This window comes from Pyrgilauda ruficollis, unplaced genomic scaffold (genome assembly GCF_017590135.1).
Source record: "Pyrgilauda ruficollis isolate IOZ18807 unplaced genomic scaffold, ASM1759013v1 scaffold15, whole genome shotgun sequence".
Lineage (NCBI taxonomy): Eukaryota > Metazoa > Chordata > Aves > Passeriformes > Passeridae > Pyrgilauda > Pyrgilauda ruficollis.
In genome coordinates, this window is record NW_024513654.1 from 3,108,842 (window position 1) to 3,128,478 (window position 19,637).

At 45.4% G+C, this 19,637-nt stretch overlaps 1 protein-coding gene across 3 annotated transcripts in view; it reads left to right on the forward strand.

Moving 5' to 3' along the window:
* CTBP2 (C-terminal binding protein 2) overlaps positions 1–19,637 on the forward strand; it is a 131,443-nt gene that overhangs the window by 81,031 nt on the left and 30,775 nt on the right. Inside the window, exon 1 of one of the 3 annotated variants that reach the window (XM_041461463.1) lies at positions 10,538–12,221. The exons of the other annotated variants lie outside the window; for them this stretch is intronic. Within the exon in view, the coding sequence (XP_041317397.1) occupies positions 10,538–12,221 (1,684 nt within the window). Of the gene's footprint in view, positions 1–10,537; positions 12,222–19,637 lie in introns of those variants that run through there. 3 annotated transcript variants of the gene reach the window in all.

Genomic DNA, 19,637 nt, shown 5'->3' on the forward strand with positions numbered 1-19,637 from the left:
GTCTTTTCCAACCACAGTGATGCCATGAAATGGAGGAGGGAATTTGGGGTAGGAATTGATGTTTCAACATCACTGAAGTTATCTCTGCTGTGGCTGCATTAAGCTGGTTAATTCGTCTCAAGGGTGGACAGAAATTTCGTATTCCACTCTTCCCCCTGTGACAGAAGTCAGTGCAGATCATGTCCAGTGATATTTGAATAAATATACTGTGTAATGGTAGGTGCTCTGGTACCTACCTGGGTCTATGGCAGGGGTGCTTTTTACTTTTTTATTTCAGTTTATCCTCCACAGAAGTGGACTTAATAATCACAATGTCAATTATTGCTTATTGTGCTCTTTCTTGCTGTTAAAAAAACCCCACACTAACCCTCAAGAAAAGTGCCCCTGATGACCTGTGATATTTCTGGCTTTTCAGGAGTATTTGAACAATGTGTCCCTGAGGTCTGGGCTCACACACCACTAACAGCAGACTCTGGAATAGGTTCTCATTCAATAGCTACAGTCCACTCATGCTAAAAAATAGAGGAACCTTTCTTCTGGAACCAAAAGGGAAAATACACATTAAAACTACAGCTCTGCAAAGTGGCTGCATTCAATTCTTGCTGCTTTGTATAATATAAAAGTAGCCAAAATGAGTATATTTGATATTTGGGTGGAGAAATTTTCTTCCATTCTTGCAAATTTGCACACCAAGTAGCATCTGATAATACTTATTTTTACTGCTTAGAAATAGAATCTTATTATCTCAGGAAATCCTTATCACCACTAGGCATTTGATGAGAAACAATGAGTTAAAGATGATATCAAGCATGGAAGAAACCGCTTGTCCTGAGTCAAAGTGACTTATTTAAAATAAATGTAGACCTTTTTATCTAGTGGATTTGAGTTTCTTTGTTCCATGAATATAAAACACAGTACAAGGATTTCCCCACCACAATAAAGATTTTTATACTTTTTTTTTTTTTAAGTTTCCACCTCAAAGCACATAAGCTATCAGGCTTTTAAGGAAGGGTTACTTACCACATTTAGCCTAGAGAAAAAGCAGTATTAGCTTGTCAGATCTTCTGCCATTGCACCCTGTGCTGATTTATGCAAACAGAAGATCTGTCTGGCTGCTCCTGATGTTTTGCTTTTCCAAAATTAAGTTTTTGGCTTTTATGGAGGTTTCAGAAAATCACTTCAAATTCATACAAAATCTGGATTTTGCATCTCTTTTTACCAGTGAAAAGTAACGTTCTTAATTATCCCTTCTCTTATAGAAGCATGGCATATTGGGAATTACTTGTCATTAATAGTTTTTGTTAAAATTTCAAGAATTTTTAAAAAATCAGACATTTTCCTGTGGATGAAGAAAGTTCAAGCAACCTCAGTGGGTTTACAGATATTATTCAAGCTTATTGACCTTATTCCATGCTTTTCAACCCTTCTGCTGTGCTGATCAAGAACTCTCTATGCTTGTATGAGTCCTTTTTGTGCTTTGGGATGGAGCTCATATCCAGGGGTGTGTTGTTGTCCTTGCATGGATGCACAGGCTGCTCCAGTAGCTTCCAGTCCTGTGTGGATGTTTTTCCTGCACATTCCCTCCTGTGATGTTCCATGGGGGAATGTGCTTGACAAGATGTAGGACTGGAGCCAGATACAAAGCCAGCCTGACAAAATGCCCCAGGCATCCAGGCAAGAGCGAGACACATTTAGATAAGGTTACAGACAAAAATTCCATTAATTTGGTGTGCATCATAGTGGATGTGTGGCTCTAGCTGTTGCAGGAGGGGGAGCTCCCCTGTCCCTGGACTTGAGGGCCATGTGCACCAAAATACAAAAAAAATACTTCTGTTGTTTAAACCCACATTGATGGGAACTTAATACATGTCTAACTATTAATTCTGCCTTGTATTTTTCCATATTCCCCAGCCTCCAGACAAGGTTCCATGTAACACGCTTTACAACTTCGTGTCATTAATTAAGAAACAATTACAGCTGATGACTTCAATACCATCAACCTAATTTCCATCCTTACCACATTTCCCGTTTAAATTAACTGGTTTAGGGATTAACATGTTGTCATCCTATCTGGGTTTTTTTTTTTTGTTTTTTTCTCCTTACTCTAAATCCTACTCCTGCATTTAAAGATTACTCAAAAAAAAGTGATAATATTCCCAGAATATTCACTGGGAAAGGGGTTGTTGGAGCAGGGCCCCGGGGCAGCCCTGGCTCCCCTTCCCGAGCTCCAGAATGCTGCAGAAGCTGCCTCCAGCATCCAGGGGTTGGAAGTTGGCTGCTTCCAAATATGTGATGAGAAATGATCACTCCTCAGGGACAGATGAGAGCAGCATGGGGTTTCCTTCAAAATACCAGGAAAAAATCTTCTATCTGACTCCTAAATTACACTGTTTCAGGGGAGGATGGTGTTTGGGTCCGGACCAATCTTTTCAAATTTATCCTGATTTCCTGAATATTTGCTGGTAAATATTTTGACAGGAGTAGGACATCTGGCTGTACTAAAATAAAGCTGCAGGGAAACACATTACACAACTTTTCTTTTATATTTTTTGCTCTCCACAAACAGATGTAATAGATTGAAGTGCCAAAACAGTGAAGGTTTTCATTAGAGAGCTTTCTTCAAAGAGCAAGTTTTGACTTGGTTTTGCAATTCTTAAAATTGAAGGACATTGATCATTTCTTAGTGACACTTTTATACAACCCATTAGCTTAACACTATTAATTTGGTTTTTCTTTTTATTTTTTTAGATTATCATTTTAGTTTTTACTTTAAACAAAACACTCTCTGCTGCCATCTAGCACCTCAAAACTTAATAGTAAACAGATTAAGTTCACAAAATAGCCTTAGAATAGATTGACACCTGTTTTTGAGAAAAAACTGTGTTGCTGCTGCTGATGATACAGATGTTTGATGGACTCAGCAAATGAACATGAGCAAGGATGGTGAGGGAACACAGTGAGATATAGCTCACTTCTGATGGTTTGCAATGCAACAGTACAAAAGACCAGTCTTTTAAAAAAGCAAGACATAAACGCTTTTTTAGCTAAAGTAGTATTTCCTCCTGTTTGGTTTTGGTTTTTATCTGCAGTGGGTGTGAAAGGGAAGTACAAGTTTCAAGCTCTTGGCATCATCAGGGGAAGTAAGGCAGAGACACCCTGAACCCCAGCCTGTTTATCTCCCAGACCCGTGTTACAGTCTAGTAATTAATTATTTTCTATGCAAAGCCCAGGCATGCATGGCAGAGTTCAGATTTATAATATATATTCATTTAACAGTGGATTTCTCTACTGCTTTCTGGGACAGATATAATTCCCACTCTTTTCATTACACATGCTGTTCAAATCTTGATCCTGAATTCTTATTAAAAATGATGAGATTTGACCTCAAAGTCTAATACCCAGTTTTGGAGACAAGGTGCTTGATGTGATTTCTGGAGGATTATTTTTAAGAGCATTCATAGATTAGATCTTTGGAATTGAGGGATGTGCCCAATGAACCTTGTCTGCTGCTTTTCACCCGCCCTTCAGCATCCAGATTGATTTTTATTTTGCAGTCCTTGAGACTGCGTAGCTGTGTGCTGTAGGGATACATCTGATGTTTTTATTATCCCTTTGTTGATGCAGGAATGTGACAGTGCTGTTTCTGCCAACTTTTATTGGAGTTTCCCCATCCTTGAAGGCAAAATGGTTTCTGATTGAAGTTTGAAGAGCTTGTAAGGCTCATTCCAGTGGCACAAAGGATGTTTTACAGCTGCACTTCTTTTTTTTAGCTGCAAGTGTGTTTTAGATGATCTCTGCCTTCCTGCATTTGTTGCCTGCAGTTTGATTTTCTTCCTGGATGGCAAATCATGGGTTTTAGGTTAGAAGGGACCTTAAAGGCCATCTAGCTCCACCTCCTGCCATGGCCATGGGCATCTTCTACAGTCCCAGGTTGCTCCAGCCCCATCCAGCCTGGCCTTGGACACTTCCAGGGATGGGATATGTACAATTTCTCAGGGCAACCTCCAAGGCTTTGCTGGTGGAGTAGGATAACATAAGGTAATGAGTTATCACATGCCCACTGGGCTGCTTCTGGCACATACCTCATTCTGAAATAAATAGAAGATAATTCACAGAATGTCCTGAGCTGGAAGGGACCCACAGGAATCATTGAGTCGAGCTCCTGGCTCTGCACAGACACCCCAACAAACCCACCCTGGGCATCCCTGACAGCATTGTCCAAACACTCCTGGAGCTCTGGCAGCCCTGGGGCTGTGACCATTCCCTGTTGAGTGCCCACCACCCTCTGCGAAAGAACCTTTTCCTGATACCCAGCCTAAACCTCCCGTGACACAGCTCCAGCCATTCCCCCTTCTCATAGGGAAAATTGGGGTAAGGAACCCATCTGTGAAAGGGGATAGATGTCCATGGAGAGTTGTGTGGCAGTGATTGGAGGCATGGCTGGCTGGCCATGAGGCTGGGAAGGAGCACATCCAACCCCTTCCATCCAGAGATTAGCACAAAACAGGAGTGGAGAGGCAGCTCCACAGGGATACAGGGAAAGGTCACTCATTTCTTTTCATGAAATTCTGTGCTCCTTCTCAGCACAATGCTGGCTGGTGGGAGTGGAAGATCCTCTCTCCTCACCTTGGCTTGTGGCATTTTGGGGGAGTTCTTGGGGAATGACTTAGAAACACACTGCAATATGGTGTCAACAGCTTGGAGAGGAAACCTCTGCTGGCTTTGGCATGGGAGATTCTTTGCTGTGCATTTGTTGGGGTCCCATATTGACCTTTTATTTTCTGTATGCCTGGACCCAGTTGTGTGTCGCTGCTGGGGATGGTGACTGAGCCCAGTCGCGGTTTGCGCGTCACATTTCGGGGCAGCTCATGTGTGCTCACGCATTCCTGGAGCCCATCACGCCAATGGTGCTGGCACATTCTATCCCAGCTCCAAGGGATTGAGTTACAAATGGGCATAAGCTTTTGGTTCTTTTGCTTCAAAGTCATCAAAATGCAGAGTTCCATGAGGCAATGATTGTTTAATAACCGGCTGATCTTCAGAGTGTTTTGTTGTACGGCACCGAGTTGGTGTTTGTGAACGTTTTGTTGGAGTTACAAAGCATCGATGCTTTTGGTTTGGAAATTGGTAAAAGCATGTGGCAGGGCTTCAAGCTCTGAGTGCTTTCAGATGCTGTGCTGCTCCTTTGATTATTGAAAATGATTCCAGCACAATCCTGCTAATTTTCTCTTTGTGCTCCCTTAATTTCAGGAGACTGTTAAAAAGTCCATCTAGGCAGAGTGCTTATTGCCACTGTGAGGGAGATTTTGCAGAGCCAAATTTTAGCAAATGGAGTAGTTTCAAAGGATTTGGAACACTTTCTTGCTGCTTTTCCTCTCCCATTTTTCTTTTTAATTTTGTTTCTTTTCAGTTGGTGTACATGAATGTGTGTGTGCATTACTCATACTTCATCCCTTTTCTTCTCCATAGCATCCATGGTATGCCACAGTACAGAGTAGCTCATTTCTGCTTCCCTGGCATCCTGCAAGCTGAACATGGGAGGAGGATGTTCAGGAGAGGCTTCCTGAGCTTTGGGGGTCATTAGGCACAATCACACGCAGTCCTTGAAGGCACAGGCAGGAGGGCAGGAGCATTTATCCTCCCAATAGCTTTGTACCTTGTCACCTGAAAACATATGACAAACACTGATTAATCTTAACACCATCTGAGTGTGAGAGGTGTATATTATTATATCCCTCTTGATGGAAGGGGAATCAGCAAGAAAGAAATTAAGCAATTTACTGTCTGACAGTGGCAGAGCGAGGTATAAAGGCTGGGTGTCCTGATACCTGCTCTCTCCATTAACAAGAGATGTATTTGTTCTCCAGAGGATTTTTCACTAGCAGGGATAGGATTCCTTTGCCTTTGAAAGAGAAATAGCCTTTCCCAGACTGCTGCATCTTACAGTTTTTGCCAGAAATTACATTTGGCATGCTCTTTCTGTTCCACTCTCTCCCAGAAGAAAATAATTGGGGAGAAAACATCAACATCTTAATCTACATTAAAAATATTTTTCCCTAATATAAACAGGATTTAAATTTGTAATTGAAATATATTTTACAATAGTAAGAAGCAAAACTAATCCCAATCTGTATTATTTTGCTGCACAGAATAATTTTTCCAGCAACATGCTTTCAGAATAGGTAATGAAATGTTTTATGTCAATATGAATGAAATTTTGCAGCCAACCTCTCCTGAGTCAGTGCTGCGGATTCCAAAAAATGTTGTTTACAGAGTTGTGTTGCAGATTTAACATGCTGATTTCCTGCCCTGGGTTTTAGGTGTAAAACACTTTCCTCATGGGAAGAGAACAGCATATTGTAGCAGAGCTTGTTTCACATCCACTGCAAGAGGGCTCCAGGCTCGGATTTCTTGTTGATGGTTTTGAATGCAGTGTCTCAACAATGGGCCCACCTTTCTTCTGCTCTGTCATCACCTTTTTTTCAGAGCAGACTTCTGTGGTCGTTGTATTGTAACCAAATACTGTGGCCAAATTTACCATGTATCAATGCTAAACTGAAAATCAGGGTATTATTCAAAACACTGCATTTTTCACGTGGTCTGAAATACCAGAGCATTTAGGCTCTTGATCAGCTTTTTTTTTTTTTTTTCCTTCTGTGTGTGGGTTTTTTTTTTTTTTTTCTCCCTTTCCCAAAATACCTCTAGAATTAAAAGATAAAGGGAGAATAAATTTTCTGCCTGTTCCACAGTCCTTGTCTCCCCTTCATGTGTTGGATGTGGATGCTGGTGCCTCCTGCATTCCCGAGAAACACAATGGGATCAGTTACATCAGGTTGGGTCCCAGGGCCTCTGTGTCTTCTCCTGGCCATCCTTGGGTCTGGATGCAGAAATGGGAACAGAATAATTTCATAGAATTTCATAGAGTCACAGAATGGTTTGGGTTGGAAGGGACCTTAAAGCTCATTTAGTTCCACCCCCCTCCCATGGCAGGGTCACCTTCCACTATCCCAGGTTGCTCCAAGCCCTGTCCACCCTGGCTTTGGACCCTTTCCACAGCCTCTCTGGGAAATCTGTGCCAGGGTCTTGCCACTCTTCCAGGGAAGAATTCCTTCCCAATATCCATCTAACCCTGCCCTCTGGCAGTGGGAAGCCATTCCCCCATGTCCTATCAGTCCATGCCCTTCTAAAAAAATCCCTCTCCAGCTCTCTTGGAGAACCTCTTCAAGTACTGAAAGGCTGTGATAAGATGATCCCAAAGCTTCTCCAGGGTTGGAATTGGAACAAGCCCAATTCTCTCAGCATTTCCCCACAGCAGAGGTGCTTTAGCCCTCGAATCACCTTTGTGGCCTCCTCTGGGCTCACTCAAAAAGCTCCATTTGCTTCTTATGTTTCAGTCCCCAGAGCTGGACACAGCACTGCAGGTGGGGTCACACCAGTGGAGTGGAGGGGGACAATCACCTCACTTTCCCTGCTGCCCATGCTGCTTGAATTTGCAAGGGGGCTGCTTTTAAGACTGCAAAAAAAAAACAGAAAAAGAGAAGACCCTTCCTGCCCATCCATAAATATTTCATTCTGATAATTTCTTATTCATTCCTTGGTTCACTGGGGGTGTAGCATTTCCTTTGCTGCCCTGGTGGCACAGGAGGCAGCCCACCTCCATAGCTCCTGGCCTTGTCTTCCCCACTGAATACAGCTCTTGGTCAACAAAAACTGGGGCCAGCAGAGCCCTCCAAAGAGGACATTTGACCCTTGGCTGCAGGGAAGTGTGCAAATCCTGCAGGCCCTGGTCCTGCAGGCATTTGCCTCTGCTTGGCTTGGAGGAGAGGAATGATCTGTTTGTTCCATTGAGGTCAGCACTTACGGGATGAACCATCCATATGCATGAGTGTTCCAGTGGCAGGTCCCCAGTTAGGCTTTCCTGGCCCCTGTGAAGGAGAGTGCATCTCCTGCCCAAGCCTGTGAGGGCAGGCTGATGCCAGGGTGGTTTCCAGAGCCCAGATGTGCTCCTGTGCCTGGGATGGAGGGCGTTTGGAGGTGGCTTTCCGTGTGCTGCTGTCACCCATGCGTGCCCTGGGCAGGGCACGGCCACCAGTCACAGATGTGTTGGTTTGGGTGAGGTTTCTATTGTTAAAGCCCTTGGTTTTTTTTCAGAGGTAGTGAATGCTTCAAGCTCCCTTCCGGCTTCTCTCGCAGTTGGTGAAAATCAGCATTTTTGAAATTTCATTTCTCTATGGCATGGTTTTTTCCATTGTCAACCAGGGCTTAACTTGGTGACTGTTTGTTAGTAATTTCTTTGAAGACAATGGTGCAAGATGCCCTTGATCTATAGACCAGGATTTTATTATTTTGTCATATACATTTTTGGTAGATTTCTTCTGCTGCTTCAAAACAAATGGCACCAATCTCGCTGTATCCAGTTGGGAATACATTTTATTCTTTAGCAAAATGTTGTTGTAATAAAATGTTTTTGTTGGTTAAAATACTCTCTGCTTTATTTGTAAGCCACAAATGTGTCTTCCCGTCTTGACTCTCACAAAAGAAGAAATTTTCCGATGTGTCTGAAGTTTGTTAGTTAATTCAGTATAATGCCAATCAGATACTCTCTGAGAATTGCATAAATAATATTTTAGGCCCCACGTTTTGCATGTCTGTGTAATATCCAGCATAATTTTCAAGATCATGGTTCTTGAGGATGGAATTGGAGGAGAGAATGTTTGAAGAGGATTTGTAATATTTACTGCAATAAAGAAATTTAGGGATTACTCAAAGATCCTGTCAGTATTTGGGTCAGAAATATAGCCCAGAGGTATTAGTATGATAGGCAAGTTTAAGCATTAGACTGTATTAGTGATTTAGCTATCATAATAGCACAATAGTCCATCATGTGATGGCTTGTGCACGAAACATTTATTGTGGATTAGCTGGGAAAAATGCTCAAGCTGTCTTGCAAACAGGCCAGGGAAGGTGACTGTTCCTCCTTTCAGTGGGTCTGTCCTGGAAGGGGGTGTATTGGAGGGGAAGAAATCTGTTGTTGTAGCAGAGAAAAGCGAAATTGTTTCCATCTGAGTTTTTTAATTCAAAAAACAAAATGTTGCCTCTGTAGCAGTGGTCAGGAAAATAAGGAGCAGTTGAGCTATTCTTCTTTGAAAAGGAATATTTGAGCATGAGCAGCCTGTCATAATCTGGGTTACATGTTTTGGGGAGCCATTTTATTATCTCCTCTGAAAACAATGACTCTATATGGAAATTTTTATTACATTCCCAAATAACAATTTTCTGTGCTGTGATTCCATCTAAATCCCTTTGCCTACTCCAAGTGTAAAAAAAGCTTAATCCACATGAATGTTGAAATACTGCTCAGTACAAATTGAGTTTTGTGTGATGTTTCTGAGTGTTTTCCTATTTCTTAAACATGTAGTTTTTCCAAAGGAAGCTGGCGATAATGGGCAAAATTCTGCTATTCCTTTTTGCTTTGTTAGGCCAGGCTTTAGATCCTTTCATCCTCTCTTCCTTCTCCGTGACCTGTGCTAGAGTCTTAAAATTATACATTCCAGATTACACCTCCACAATTTTCTGTCCTGGGATGATGAAAGGATTTGCGTATTATGGTAATATTATAAAAAAATCTTTTTGGAGCCTAGTTAGCGTGGCTGATTTCAAACTACAAAAAAAAAAAAAAAAAAAGTAATTTCCAATGCAAATTATAATATTCATAAAGTGCTAAACAGATACCTAACTAATTTCTGACTGCTCTTGTATTCCCAAATATCTTGCACTGGCCTTTTTTAGGCCTGTCTGTTGGCTCCCATTTAATTTGTCCTTAGCTGTGTGCAGTGGATTAGCATTTCATCAGGTTGGATTAAGATTGAGCTGACACTGAAGCTTTCTTTTTTATTTTTACATGTGCCTGTGTGGGGCCGAGCGGATCCGCGCACGTTCCGTGATCCCGCTGCCCATCCCCGTTGGGTGCTGGGACAGCCTCCCCCAGCACGTGAGGGGGGAGACAACCAAAACAGAGGAAACACGTTAAAAAAAAAAAAAAAAAGTTAAAAACAAACAAGCAAAAAAAAAAAAAAAATCATCATTCCCTGGGGAAAAAATTGCATTGAGGTTGCTGGCTGGGTCAGTGCGTGAGATTTCATCAGGCTAAAATGATGTCACATGGAGCGAGGGCTTTAGTGGTTTTATTTAGCTCCTAATCCCCACACACTGCTCGGCCAGTTGTCCATGTGCGCTCGCCGTCCCCAGCGGCACAGGATAAAGCATCTGGGCTGAGCGCGGCCGCTCTCCTGCGCGGCTGCAGCGCACGGCCAGGGGCAGCCCCTCCGCCGGCCGCCGCATGCTCTGCCTGCTAAGGTTTCCGAGGATTAATAATTCAAGCGACACTCGAAAGGCAAAACCGCCGGCTGGTGCTTTCTGAAGTCCCGGGAGGGCTCAGGCACAGCACGGCCCAGTTTGGATGCGTGTGCCGGAGAAGCACTGAGAAGGAAGGCACCTCCTCTTCTCTGTGTCAACGGCAGCAAGTGGCCTCGTGGTGATGCCCATCCCCAGCAAGCACCCCAACATCGGCCGCTCGCAGAGCTGGGACGCTGCCGGCTGGTATGAGGGAAACTGGGAGAGCGAGAACGCCTTCGAGTACCAGAGGCCACCAGGCCGGAGGAGCTCCCTGACCTATGGTGGTGAGGGCGGCTGGTACGAGCCACCTCGGGCAAATGATATCATCTTGCAGGGCGGTGCGGAGCTGAAGCAAGAGGCGTACCCGTACCAGGATGCCACCTTCGCGCCGGGGCCCCTGAGGAAGGGCTCTGTCCCCGACTTCGCCTACTGCGACCGGCCGGCGCCCATGGCGGGCCGGGGCTCTCTGCCGCCCCAGGATTACTACAGCGATCCATCGCTGTCGGCGAGGTCACCCAAGGACCCCCGCTGCTACCGCGACCACGTGGCGGGCAGGCCGCTGGCGAGCTATGGGGCGCCTGGCAGCCGGCTGTCCTGGGACCAGACCGCTGTGCGCCCACCTGCCCCACCGGATGCCACCCGCCTCTACAGAGACCCCAAGCTGGCCCTGGATGGGCAGCGGATGCGGGGCAGAGATGTCTCCCCAGCGTGGTACGGCACGGAGCCCCCCGGCCCACGGTACGCGGCAGAGCCACCTGCCTTCCCCAGCAGGCCAGGCTACAGCGATGGGGCAGAGCGGGCTCCCGAGGCGGCAGCGGCGGCCAGGCAAGCCGTCCCCACCTGCCTGGTGGTGGATCCCACCACCAGCACCGGCAGCAGCTATGGGCCAGGCAGGGAGAGCACCGGCACCAAGGGTCCCTACGACGGCTACGAGGTGGCGGTGGCGACGCCTTCCCATCCGCCGGTGCCCCCCGCCTTCCCTGGGCCGGAGGGCAAGAGGAGCTTTGACCCCGAGTTTGTGGCACTGCTGCGTGCGGAAGGCGTCTCGGAGAGCACCTTTGCTGCCCTGCTGCAGCAGGGCTTCGACTCCCCGAACCTGCTGGCCATGATGGAGGAGAACGACATCAAGTCGGTGGCACCCAACTTGGGGCAGGCCCGCGTGCTGTCCCGCATCGCCCACAACTACAAGGCAGAGATGCAGCTGCAGAGACAGGAGCGCAGGAGTGGGGCACTGCGCCCCAGGACCCGCTCCAACAGCTTCAGCCACCGCAGCGAGCTCCCAGCTGAATACGGGATGCCCACCGTGGATGGCCCTGGCACCTCGCAGCACCCGCCACCGCTGCAGCCGCTGTCCCCAAGAGGTGTAGAGATACACCGCCGGCCATCCAGTGCCCCGACCCAACACTTGCTGGAGACCACCACCTACCCAGCCCCCGCGGGGGCTCCTCAGGGGCCACACTTCCTCCCTGGTTCGGGATACAACACCCCCCTGCCTTGCAGCACGCCCCCGCGTCCCGCCTCTGCCTACTCTGCTCCAGTCGGCTTGCCCATGACGGCGGCCAACCCGCACGCCAGCCCCAAGACGGCGTACCCCACCACCTACACCGTGCCCATGGAGCTGATGAAGAGGGAGCGGACAGCGGTGGCGTCACCAGCACCCAGCCCCCACAGCAGCCCCCAGCTCCTCCGCCGGCCGGGGACAGCAGGGGACAGCAGCCTGGCACCCGCTGGACCCGCCTTCCCTGCCCAGCTCTCCCCGTATCCGAAGCTCAGCAGGCGCACGGGGCCCCCCGTCATCGTCTCCACCATGGCGTCGCCTGAACCAAGTAATTCCTGGAGGGGCTTAGTCCATATAGTAGTTTAGAACCACCTTGTTGTTGCTTATTTTACCCCTCAAAAAAACCCCACAGTCAAATATCATGGGGTTTCATGCCTAAATATTAAATACTGTTCTGCGTAGAAAACGAGGTGAAGGGGATTCCTTTGCAGGGCTGTGCTGGCTATGCAGAGCTAAAGATGCTGATTCTTGCACAGTGGTTAAATTCCAAATATTTTATTTGTTTAGCCAACTTCAGTTAAACATGAGCGGTATCTCAGATAATGCTTCCAGGGTTAATCTTGCCATTCCTGTTGTTTGTCGAGAACAGGAGATTAGACGCTGTGCTGGCTGAGCAATTAGGACTACAGGGTTTGCTGCAGATTGACTTTTTACCGCTGTTATCAGGCACAAATGTGTCCCTGTGAGGAAATGGTTAGCATTGTTTTGACTAAATTCATCAGATAGTTAATGGTGTTATTCGAGAATAGACTTACCTTTGGCCATTACCTAAGGCTTTTCTTCTTATTATTAATTTGCTGTTTTATCAAGCATACAAAATAAACCCCTTGATTTCCTTCTCGAGATGCTTGTAAGTGAAGCGATAGAGCTGTTAAAGTAATAGGGCTGTGCTTAAAACTAAAAGCCTGTCATTAAGCACTGGAACAATAAAAATGAATGGTGGCTCCTAGACTTCCCTTCTCTTTCTAGAAATGCTCAGGCTCTTGGCTGCTCGGATGAAAAGCTGAACAATCCAAGCAGGCTCTGCTTCTCCACTTTGGAGATGTGGCACTCAGAGCCTGATAGAAATTAACCCTCAAAATCACCTGGAGAAGTACAAGGGAATTCATCAAATCCATTCATTTGTGGCTTGACTTGTTAGAAAAAAATGTGGAAAGACACCCCTTGACGTGTTTTTTGCTGGTAGTGACTCCGTGAGCAGGGAGTTTTCTCCCTGGGCAGTGCAGCTGAACTCCCATGCAAACGATTCCCCAACAATTTGCCGTACCAGCACACACACACAAAGCTTTAATAAGAGGGATACCATTTATAGGCATCGAGACAGTGCCAAACTGGTGATGCCATTCCACAGGAATCTAAATAAAGAACGATTTTGTGAGTGGAAATGATAAAGTTGTCAAAATGCAGACACTTGGCACACCCTTTTCCCTGCCATACCATAATTACACAGCTAGGAAGTAAATGCCGGTCCTTTCACGCTTATGAGTCCTTTATGTAGCTGGTGTAATGTATTGATTTCTAAAAAATGCTTCAATATTAGGCAACATGTTCTGTGTTGACATGGATCAGATGCTAAAGTAGTACATCCAGGCAGTATTTTTAAATAAATGCAGCTAAGAAGACGAACTGGCATAATGTGGGGAACACAAATATGTTCATTTATTTGTGCTGCGTCTGATTGAGCGGTCGATGCCGACGCAGCGACAGCTCTGGGCTGAAGGACCTCCAGAGCACAGGGATTGGGAGCAATCTCCTCCACCATGGGAAACAGATCCCTGCTAACCTGCTTCTCATTTATAAACTGCAAACCCCGTTCTCTAAAAATCTTGAAATTATCCCTTCTCTTCACCAGAATTACTGGTACACAGCAAGAGGAAGCCAGCAGCATTTCTGTGCTGTTGAGCTCTTTCTTGCTACTCAACCCTCTTTTTTTCTTTTTTTTTTTTTTTTATTTCTTTTGCCCACGACCATCTCATTTGCATGAGGATGACATTTGTTGCTCCAGTAATTTCATCTGATAATGGCCAGCTTGCAAAGCGGATCTGAAAACATATTCCTTAATTATGTGTTGCCAAGCAACGGGAGGGTTTGGCCATAATCACAGAAAGATTATCTTCTCATTGAAGGCCCTGAAAGGTTTAGCTGAAGTAGGACCTGTAAAATTGTCTTCATTTTTATTTATTTCCCTTTTTCCCTTCCAAATAGCCTGAGAGGTTTTCTTCCTGTTAAACTATATTTTAAAAGTAGAAGCCAAGGTAAGGCACATGGCACATGGAAAGATTAAAAATGGGGAAGTGTGTGGTGGTTTGTAGTTGTTTGAGCTGTGTTGAGCAGGAGTGTTCACACTTACCCACGAGGGGATAAGCTGAGGTTAGAGATATGTTAAGATGTTTTAAAGCTTTGAGTGGATGGCAGAAACTTGACTAAATCCAGGAAAATTGTATTTGCCAGCCAGGATGTGTTTTCAGGAGTGATGAGCCTTCTCTTGGCTGTAGCTTTGGCTGTGGATATTCGAGTTAGAAGGTGAAAGCAAATTCAGTTTTAAACTCTGTCTCCAAATGGCTGCAAATATTTTCTGTCAGTGTAGGTTAATGTCTGCCCAGGCAGCAGAGGGTTATAAAGTGCACGTTACAGAGGGTTATAAAGTGCACATTACAGCCCAGTCATGTTTTGAAGCTTGTTATATGGATAAGACCTTAAAACAGACCATTTTGGGCTTTGAACAGACCATTTTGGCTTGAACTATGCATTGTAGTGTTTCTACAATTTGTGCCTAAATACCCCATTTGTCATTTTATGCTGAGTTTGACACTCTGAGTGCATTCTGCACAGCTGCTGTTCACTTTGGAGTTTGGACAGAGGGCTTGCAGGAGGGAGGTGTCTTCTCCTGCCTGGTATTCCTGGTGGCTTCCTGGTGGCTTGCAGGGGGAAGGTGTATTCTCCTGCCTGGTGGTAGAGACAGGATCCTGGGCAGGGATACAGGCACGTGCCACATGTTTATGGACATCTTGCTTTGGCGTGGTCAGATAAGGGAAAAGGAGCAATGAGATTTAGTGCTGCAACTGCTTTGTTTTTCTTAAAATAATTAGGAATAAGTTAGGTAAATTGGCCTTCCAGGGAGTTGCAGGGTTGTACGAAGAGGAGGTGGTGAATGAGCACTTTAAGCCCTTTGCTGAGGTGGTAGAGTGACGTCTCCAGAGATGAGCCAGCTTCCCGTGCCAGGAACTCCCGTGCCACAGCTCTGGCAAAGCTGCTGCTCTCCATGTCATTGAGACCTTGTCAGGAATAGCTGAGAGGAGTGTTCCAGCAGCCTGGCCACCCAGAGGATCTCCAGCAGTGAGCACACCAAGGCAGCTCAGAAAGCCCTGCAAGGTCTGAGTGACAGACACGTGTCAGTAGGAGGGCTGAGCCAGAGCGGGTTTGTGGCCAGCCCCGTGCTGAGCTGGGAGGGAGTGCAGGGAAATAAATAGTCCAGGTCAGCAAAGCTGGTGAGGGCAAGCAGTATCTCATGGTCACTGATCACATTGCTGCAGCTCTGCTTCCAAATTTTGCAACTTTATACAGTTTACGATGTTTGCTAGGATTTTTATTACATTACTTCCTTTTTTTTTAACCCGATGTTTTAGTAGTAAAGCAGTTGGCAGATGAGAAGTCTTGTATTTTTGTAGCTAGCCTGGACTTTTCCCAAAACAGTGGCCAGTCCAGATTTCTGTTTCTGATGCTGGACTTACGGAGCTTAAATGAGAAATGGTGATTCATTGTAAATATGTGTCTTGGGTGGTTTATCAAACTCTCATTTGCACACGAAGATATGAAAGTGAATTATCACAAAAGGGAAGATGCTTCCCACAGGGATGAGGGGCAGGGCTGCCCTGTGGAGTCAGGTGGGTATCATCAGGAAGCAAGGGCAGAATTACTTGGCTGTAAGATTTTGTTGAAAGCCTGACCTTTTCCTGAGCAGGGAAAGCCAGGCTGAGGACAGCTGCCCTCCTTGGACAAGTTGTTCTCTCCAGTGTGAAGGGGACTCATCCTCTCTTTTATCAGCTTAGAGCCCAGTTAGAAATGCCTTTCACTGTGATTAGCTCAGCTCTGCTTGTACTCTTTAAACACCTCGTTGTGATGCCTTTTATTGGTATTTCCCCCCTGTGACAGATAAAAACTGTGTTAACCACACATAATTGCAGGCTGAAACTCTGCACATGGGCAACTCCCAAAGAGGGAGGGGTATAGGCAGGAGCAAGAGCCTTGATGGTCATTAAAGGATGGTTAAAACAGCCTATCAAAGATGGTTAAAACACTGACATTTGTAAGCTATGAATTCTTTTAACCTAATTAATTTAAGCTAAATTGCCATAGTTTTCTATGGGAAAAGTTTAGCAAGATCTTTCCAACACAATATAAATTTCCTGAGCATTTGCTGATGTTTATTTATTCTTTGCCCAGTACAGTGGACAGCTCAGAAATCGACTTCAGGTTTTCTTCCGTGTGTTTTCTGTACAAACCTCAGCATGGAATCACAGTGTGTCCATGTAAGGCCTCTCAATTAACAATCCGGACTGAAACAGCACCGAGGGAAGCTCCGAGCACTGAATAAATCTGATTTCATTTGCACATTGACCTGACAGACCATAGCATGTCCTTGGAGCCGTTCCCAGCTAGTGTGTTAGTCCAGGTAAACCCTGCACTGCACTCACTAACAAAAACATGGAGTAGTGTTTTTAACTGGGATCTTAACTTCCATACAAAAATACAGGTTGAAATAAGCAGACAGGTCTTTCTCATGTCTGCTGTCCCCGTGGTCACAGCATCAGGACACTAATATGCAAAATGATAAGGGAAGTAGCTGGAAAACTCAGAATGAGTTTGTGAAAGCCTTTGGAAGGCTCAGAAGGACCCTCACCAACCTCTGCTGAGCACGTGAGCCTGTGGATCTTAAAACTGAAGGGACCCCAACTGCAAACCTTAGCAGGGTGAATGGCTAGGGAGCAGAATGTGCAAGAGATGTGCTGTTGACTATCTTGATATAATACTGACTGTCTTGGCCAATCTGCACATACAGTTCATTGGTGGCAGAGAATATGCTTTTAAAATACTTCTTTAAAGGCTGAAATACGCTTTTTATAATGGTTTTATCAAAAGCAATATAAAGTGTCAAACTCATTCCAGTTGCAATTCATTGACTTTAGTGCCGTGGCAATAAAAATGAATTTGGCCTGTCGAAGGAGAACGTGTTGTCAGATGCACAAGTGTTGTCATCTTCAATTTACACTTTTCTTTCACCCCGTGTCTCTGGTTCTCCAGCATTGTTAGGACTTTCATATATCCAGATCATTCTCTGACTATATTTGCTGACATTTTTTTAGCCTTCTCATAAGTAGTTTCCATAGCTACAAACTTCGTGTTCACAGAGGGGAAAAAAAAATTTAAAGGTTTCTTATTATTATTGTATTAAGCATTTTTTATATTTCTTCTCCTTGTCATTCTCATATCATCACACTGCAGCCCAGTTTAATAAAAATGCTGCACAACTGAATTGCCTGTTATTTTTAAAAGCAAAGTAGGTGCTGAGCTGAATCCTTGAAAAGCAGAAGACCAACATCATTAAGCCACTGATGTAGAATAAATGTTGCAGAGGTAGGACTGGTATTAGTAATGTTTATAGATGACAACTGACAGGCAAGCTTTTGACTTTTACGCCTAAATAAAACCTGAAATTAACAGCATTCTGCTGACTTTTGGTAAAAAAACCTAATTTTTAATCTCTTTTGTCCGCTGTTGGTAGTGTTTTGTTTAAGACGAAGTGTTGCTTCTGGGAGTGGGATTCACAAGGGTTGTGTTTCCAATATTCGGTTCTGCCCCTCTGGTAGGGAGGTGATGGAGCAGCTGCAGGGCAGCCTGAGGAAGGGTTTGGGCAGAGGTGTTGTTGGGCAGCAGTGCTGGAGCAGCCATGTCCCAAGGAAGGGTTTGGGCAGAGGTGTTGGCCAGCGGTGCTGGAGCAGCCGTGTCCCAAGGAAGGGTTTGGGCAGAGGTGTTGGGCAGAGGTGCTGGAGCAGCTTTGTTCAGGGAAACGGGAGGCTCCGAGTGCCCGGTGCTGTGTCCAGGGTCTTGCCTTCTGCACCCTCAATCCAATTAGCTGCTCCAGAGCAGATGGAACAGATTAGTGCCCGGCTCTCCTTCCTCCACCCTCTCCCCCAGTGCAGGAGGTGTCCGGCCAACAATCGGCTTAACGTGGGTCGTGTGGCACAGCATGGCACAGCCCCTGCCAGCCCCTGGCCTGGCCCTCTGCAGGGAACCCCCTCAGCTCTGGGGCTGCTGCCTCTCATGCTCCAGCCTGCTGACTCCAGTTCTGTGGTAGTTTGGAAGCCCTACCTAAACTCATTCGCCAGGCATAAATTCCTTTTTTTTGTCTGCAGCATGGCTGTTCCAATGCTCCACATTGGAACAGCCACTCCAGCAGTGGGCTCAGGGGTGGAGGGTTGTGGTCCTTTCCCATCTGCAGCCTTCCCTCTCAGAATCTCAGCCAAAACTGTTGTGTGGCCAAGGGAGATCATGGGCTCTTGCCTCTTCTTGTAAATGAAATCAGTGTCAGGCCTGGAGAGGCTGGGAGAAGTGACACCACGGGGCTGTTCCTGCAGTTCCCAAAAGCATCACTGTCCCTGGGAAAAGGGTGGCTTAGGCTCTGTAATCTGAGACATGAGCAGCTTGTCACTATAAGAAGGAAACCAGCAGGGGTTATCTGCTGGTGGACATCCTTGGTAAATACTGGTGTGAACAGCCAAGATGGCATTCTCATGTTTTATTTATGTATGCAGATAAGTATAGGTATTAAAATGAGGAGAAAAAAAATCTCAAAAATATAATCAGTGTCTCAGTCATTATCCATTTGGTGGATCAGTGTTTCTGCAGTCTTCATTGTTTGCCAGGAGTGTCTTGTTTTGGTTATCAAGCAAGTTATTATTTCCTAGCTTGGTGAGCAAACAGGCAGACAGGACTTTGTTTAGACAGCAAACACAGTGAAGAGAAATAATTTAGGATATACTTCCCATCTAAAACGTCAGAAAAAGAGGATCAGAACTGAGGTGTCATGGAAACATTTGGTAGGTATTTTCCAGATGTGAAGGTGGTATCTCCAGGTGGGTTCCCTCTATCCAGGGAGCATCAGGAGGAGCAGGGTGGTGGGATGCAGGAATATATATCTGGCAATACCCACCTGACTCCCCTGCTGGTCTTCTTAACCTTAACACGTTTCCTGACACTTGTGCTAAACACTGCAAATCCCTGAGCTGCCTCCTACACATTCCCTTACTGACCCTATAGATTATCAGCCTTTTCTTAGGATGGCCCAGTCTCTTATTGGACTCTCTCACTGTTACCTGCAGAGTGGAGAAAAAAAAAAAACAGGAATGGAGATGTCACACACATTTGTTTTGTTCTCTGCCATCTTCTGAGTGTTTTGTTATAAAGGTTTAAATGAATATTGAAAAAGTACAGTAATTCATGGAAGTGCATATATTTTGTTTTGTCCATGCAAGGAATCTTGATTAGTATTGTGAAGGATAAAAGAAAGGATTCAGTGTGGACAGCAGAGAGCTTGTCAATATCTAGACCGTCCTGCTGGGACACTGAAATAATCAAGAATGCTTAAATGTCACTTTAATTATCCCACCTGGCCAGCAGTTCCTGT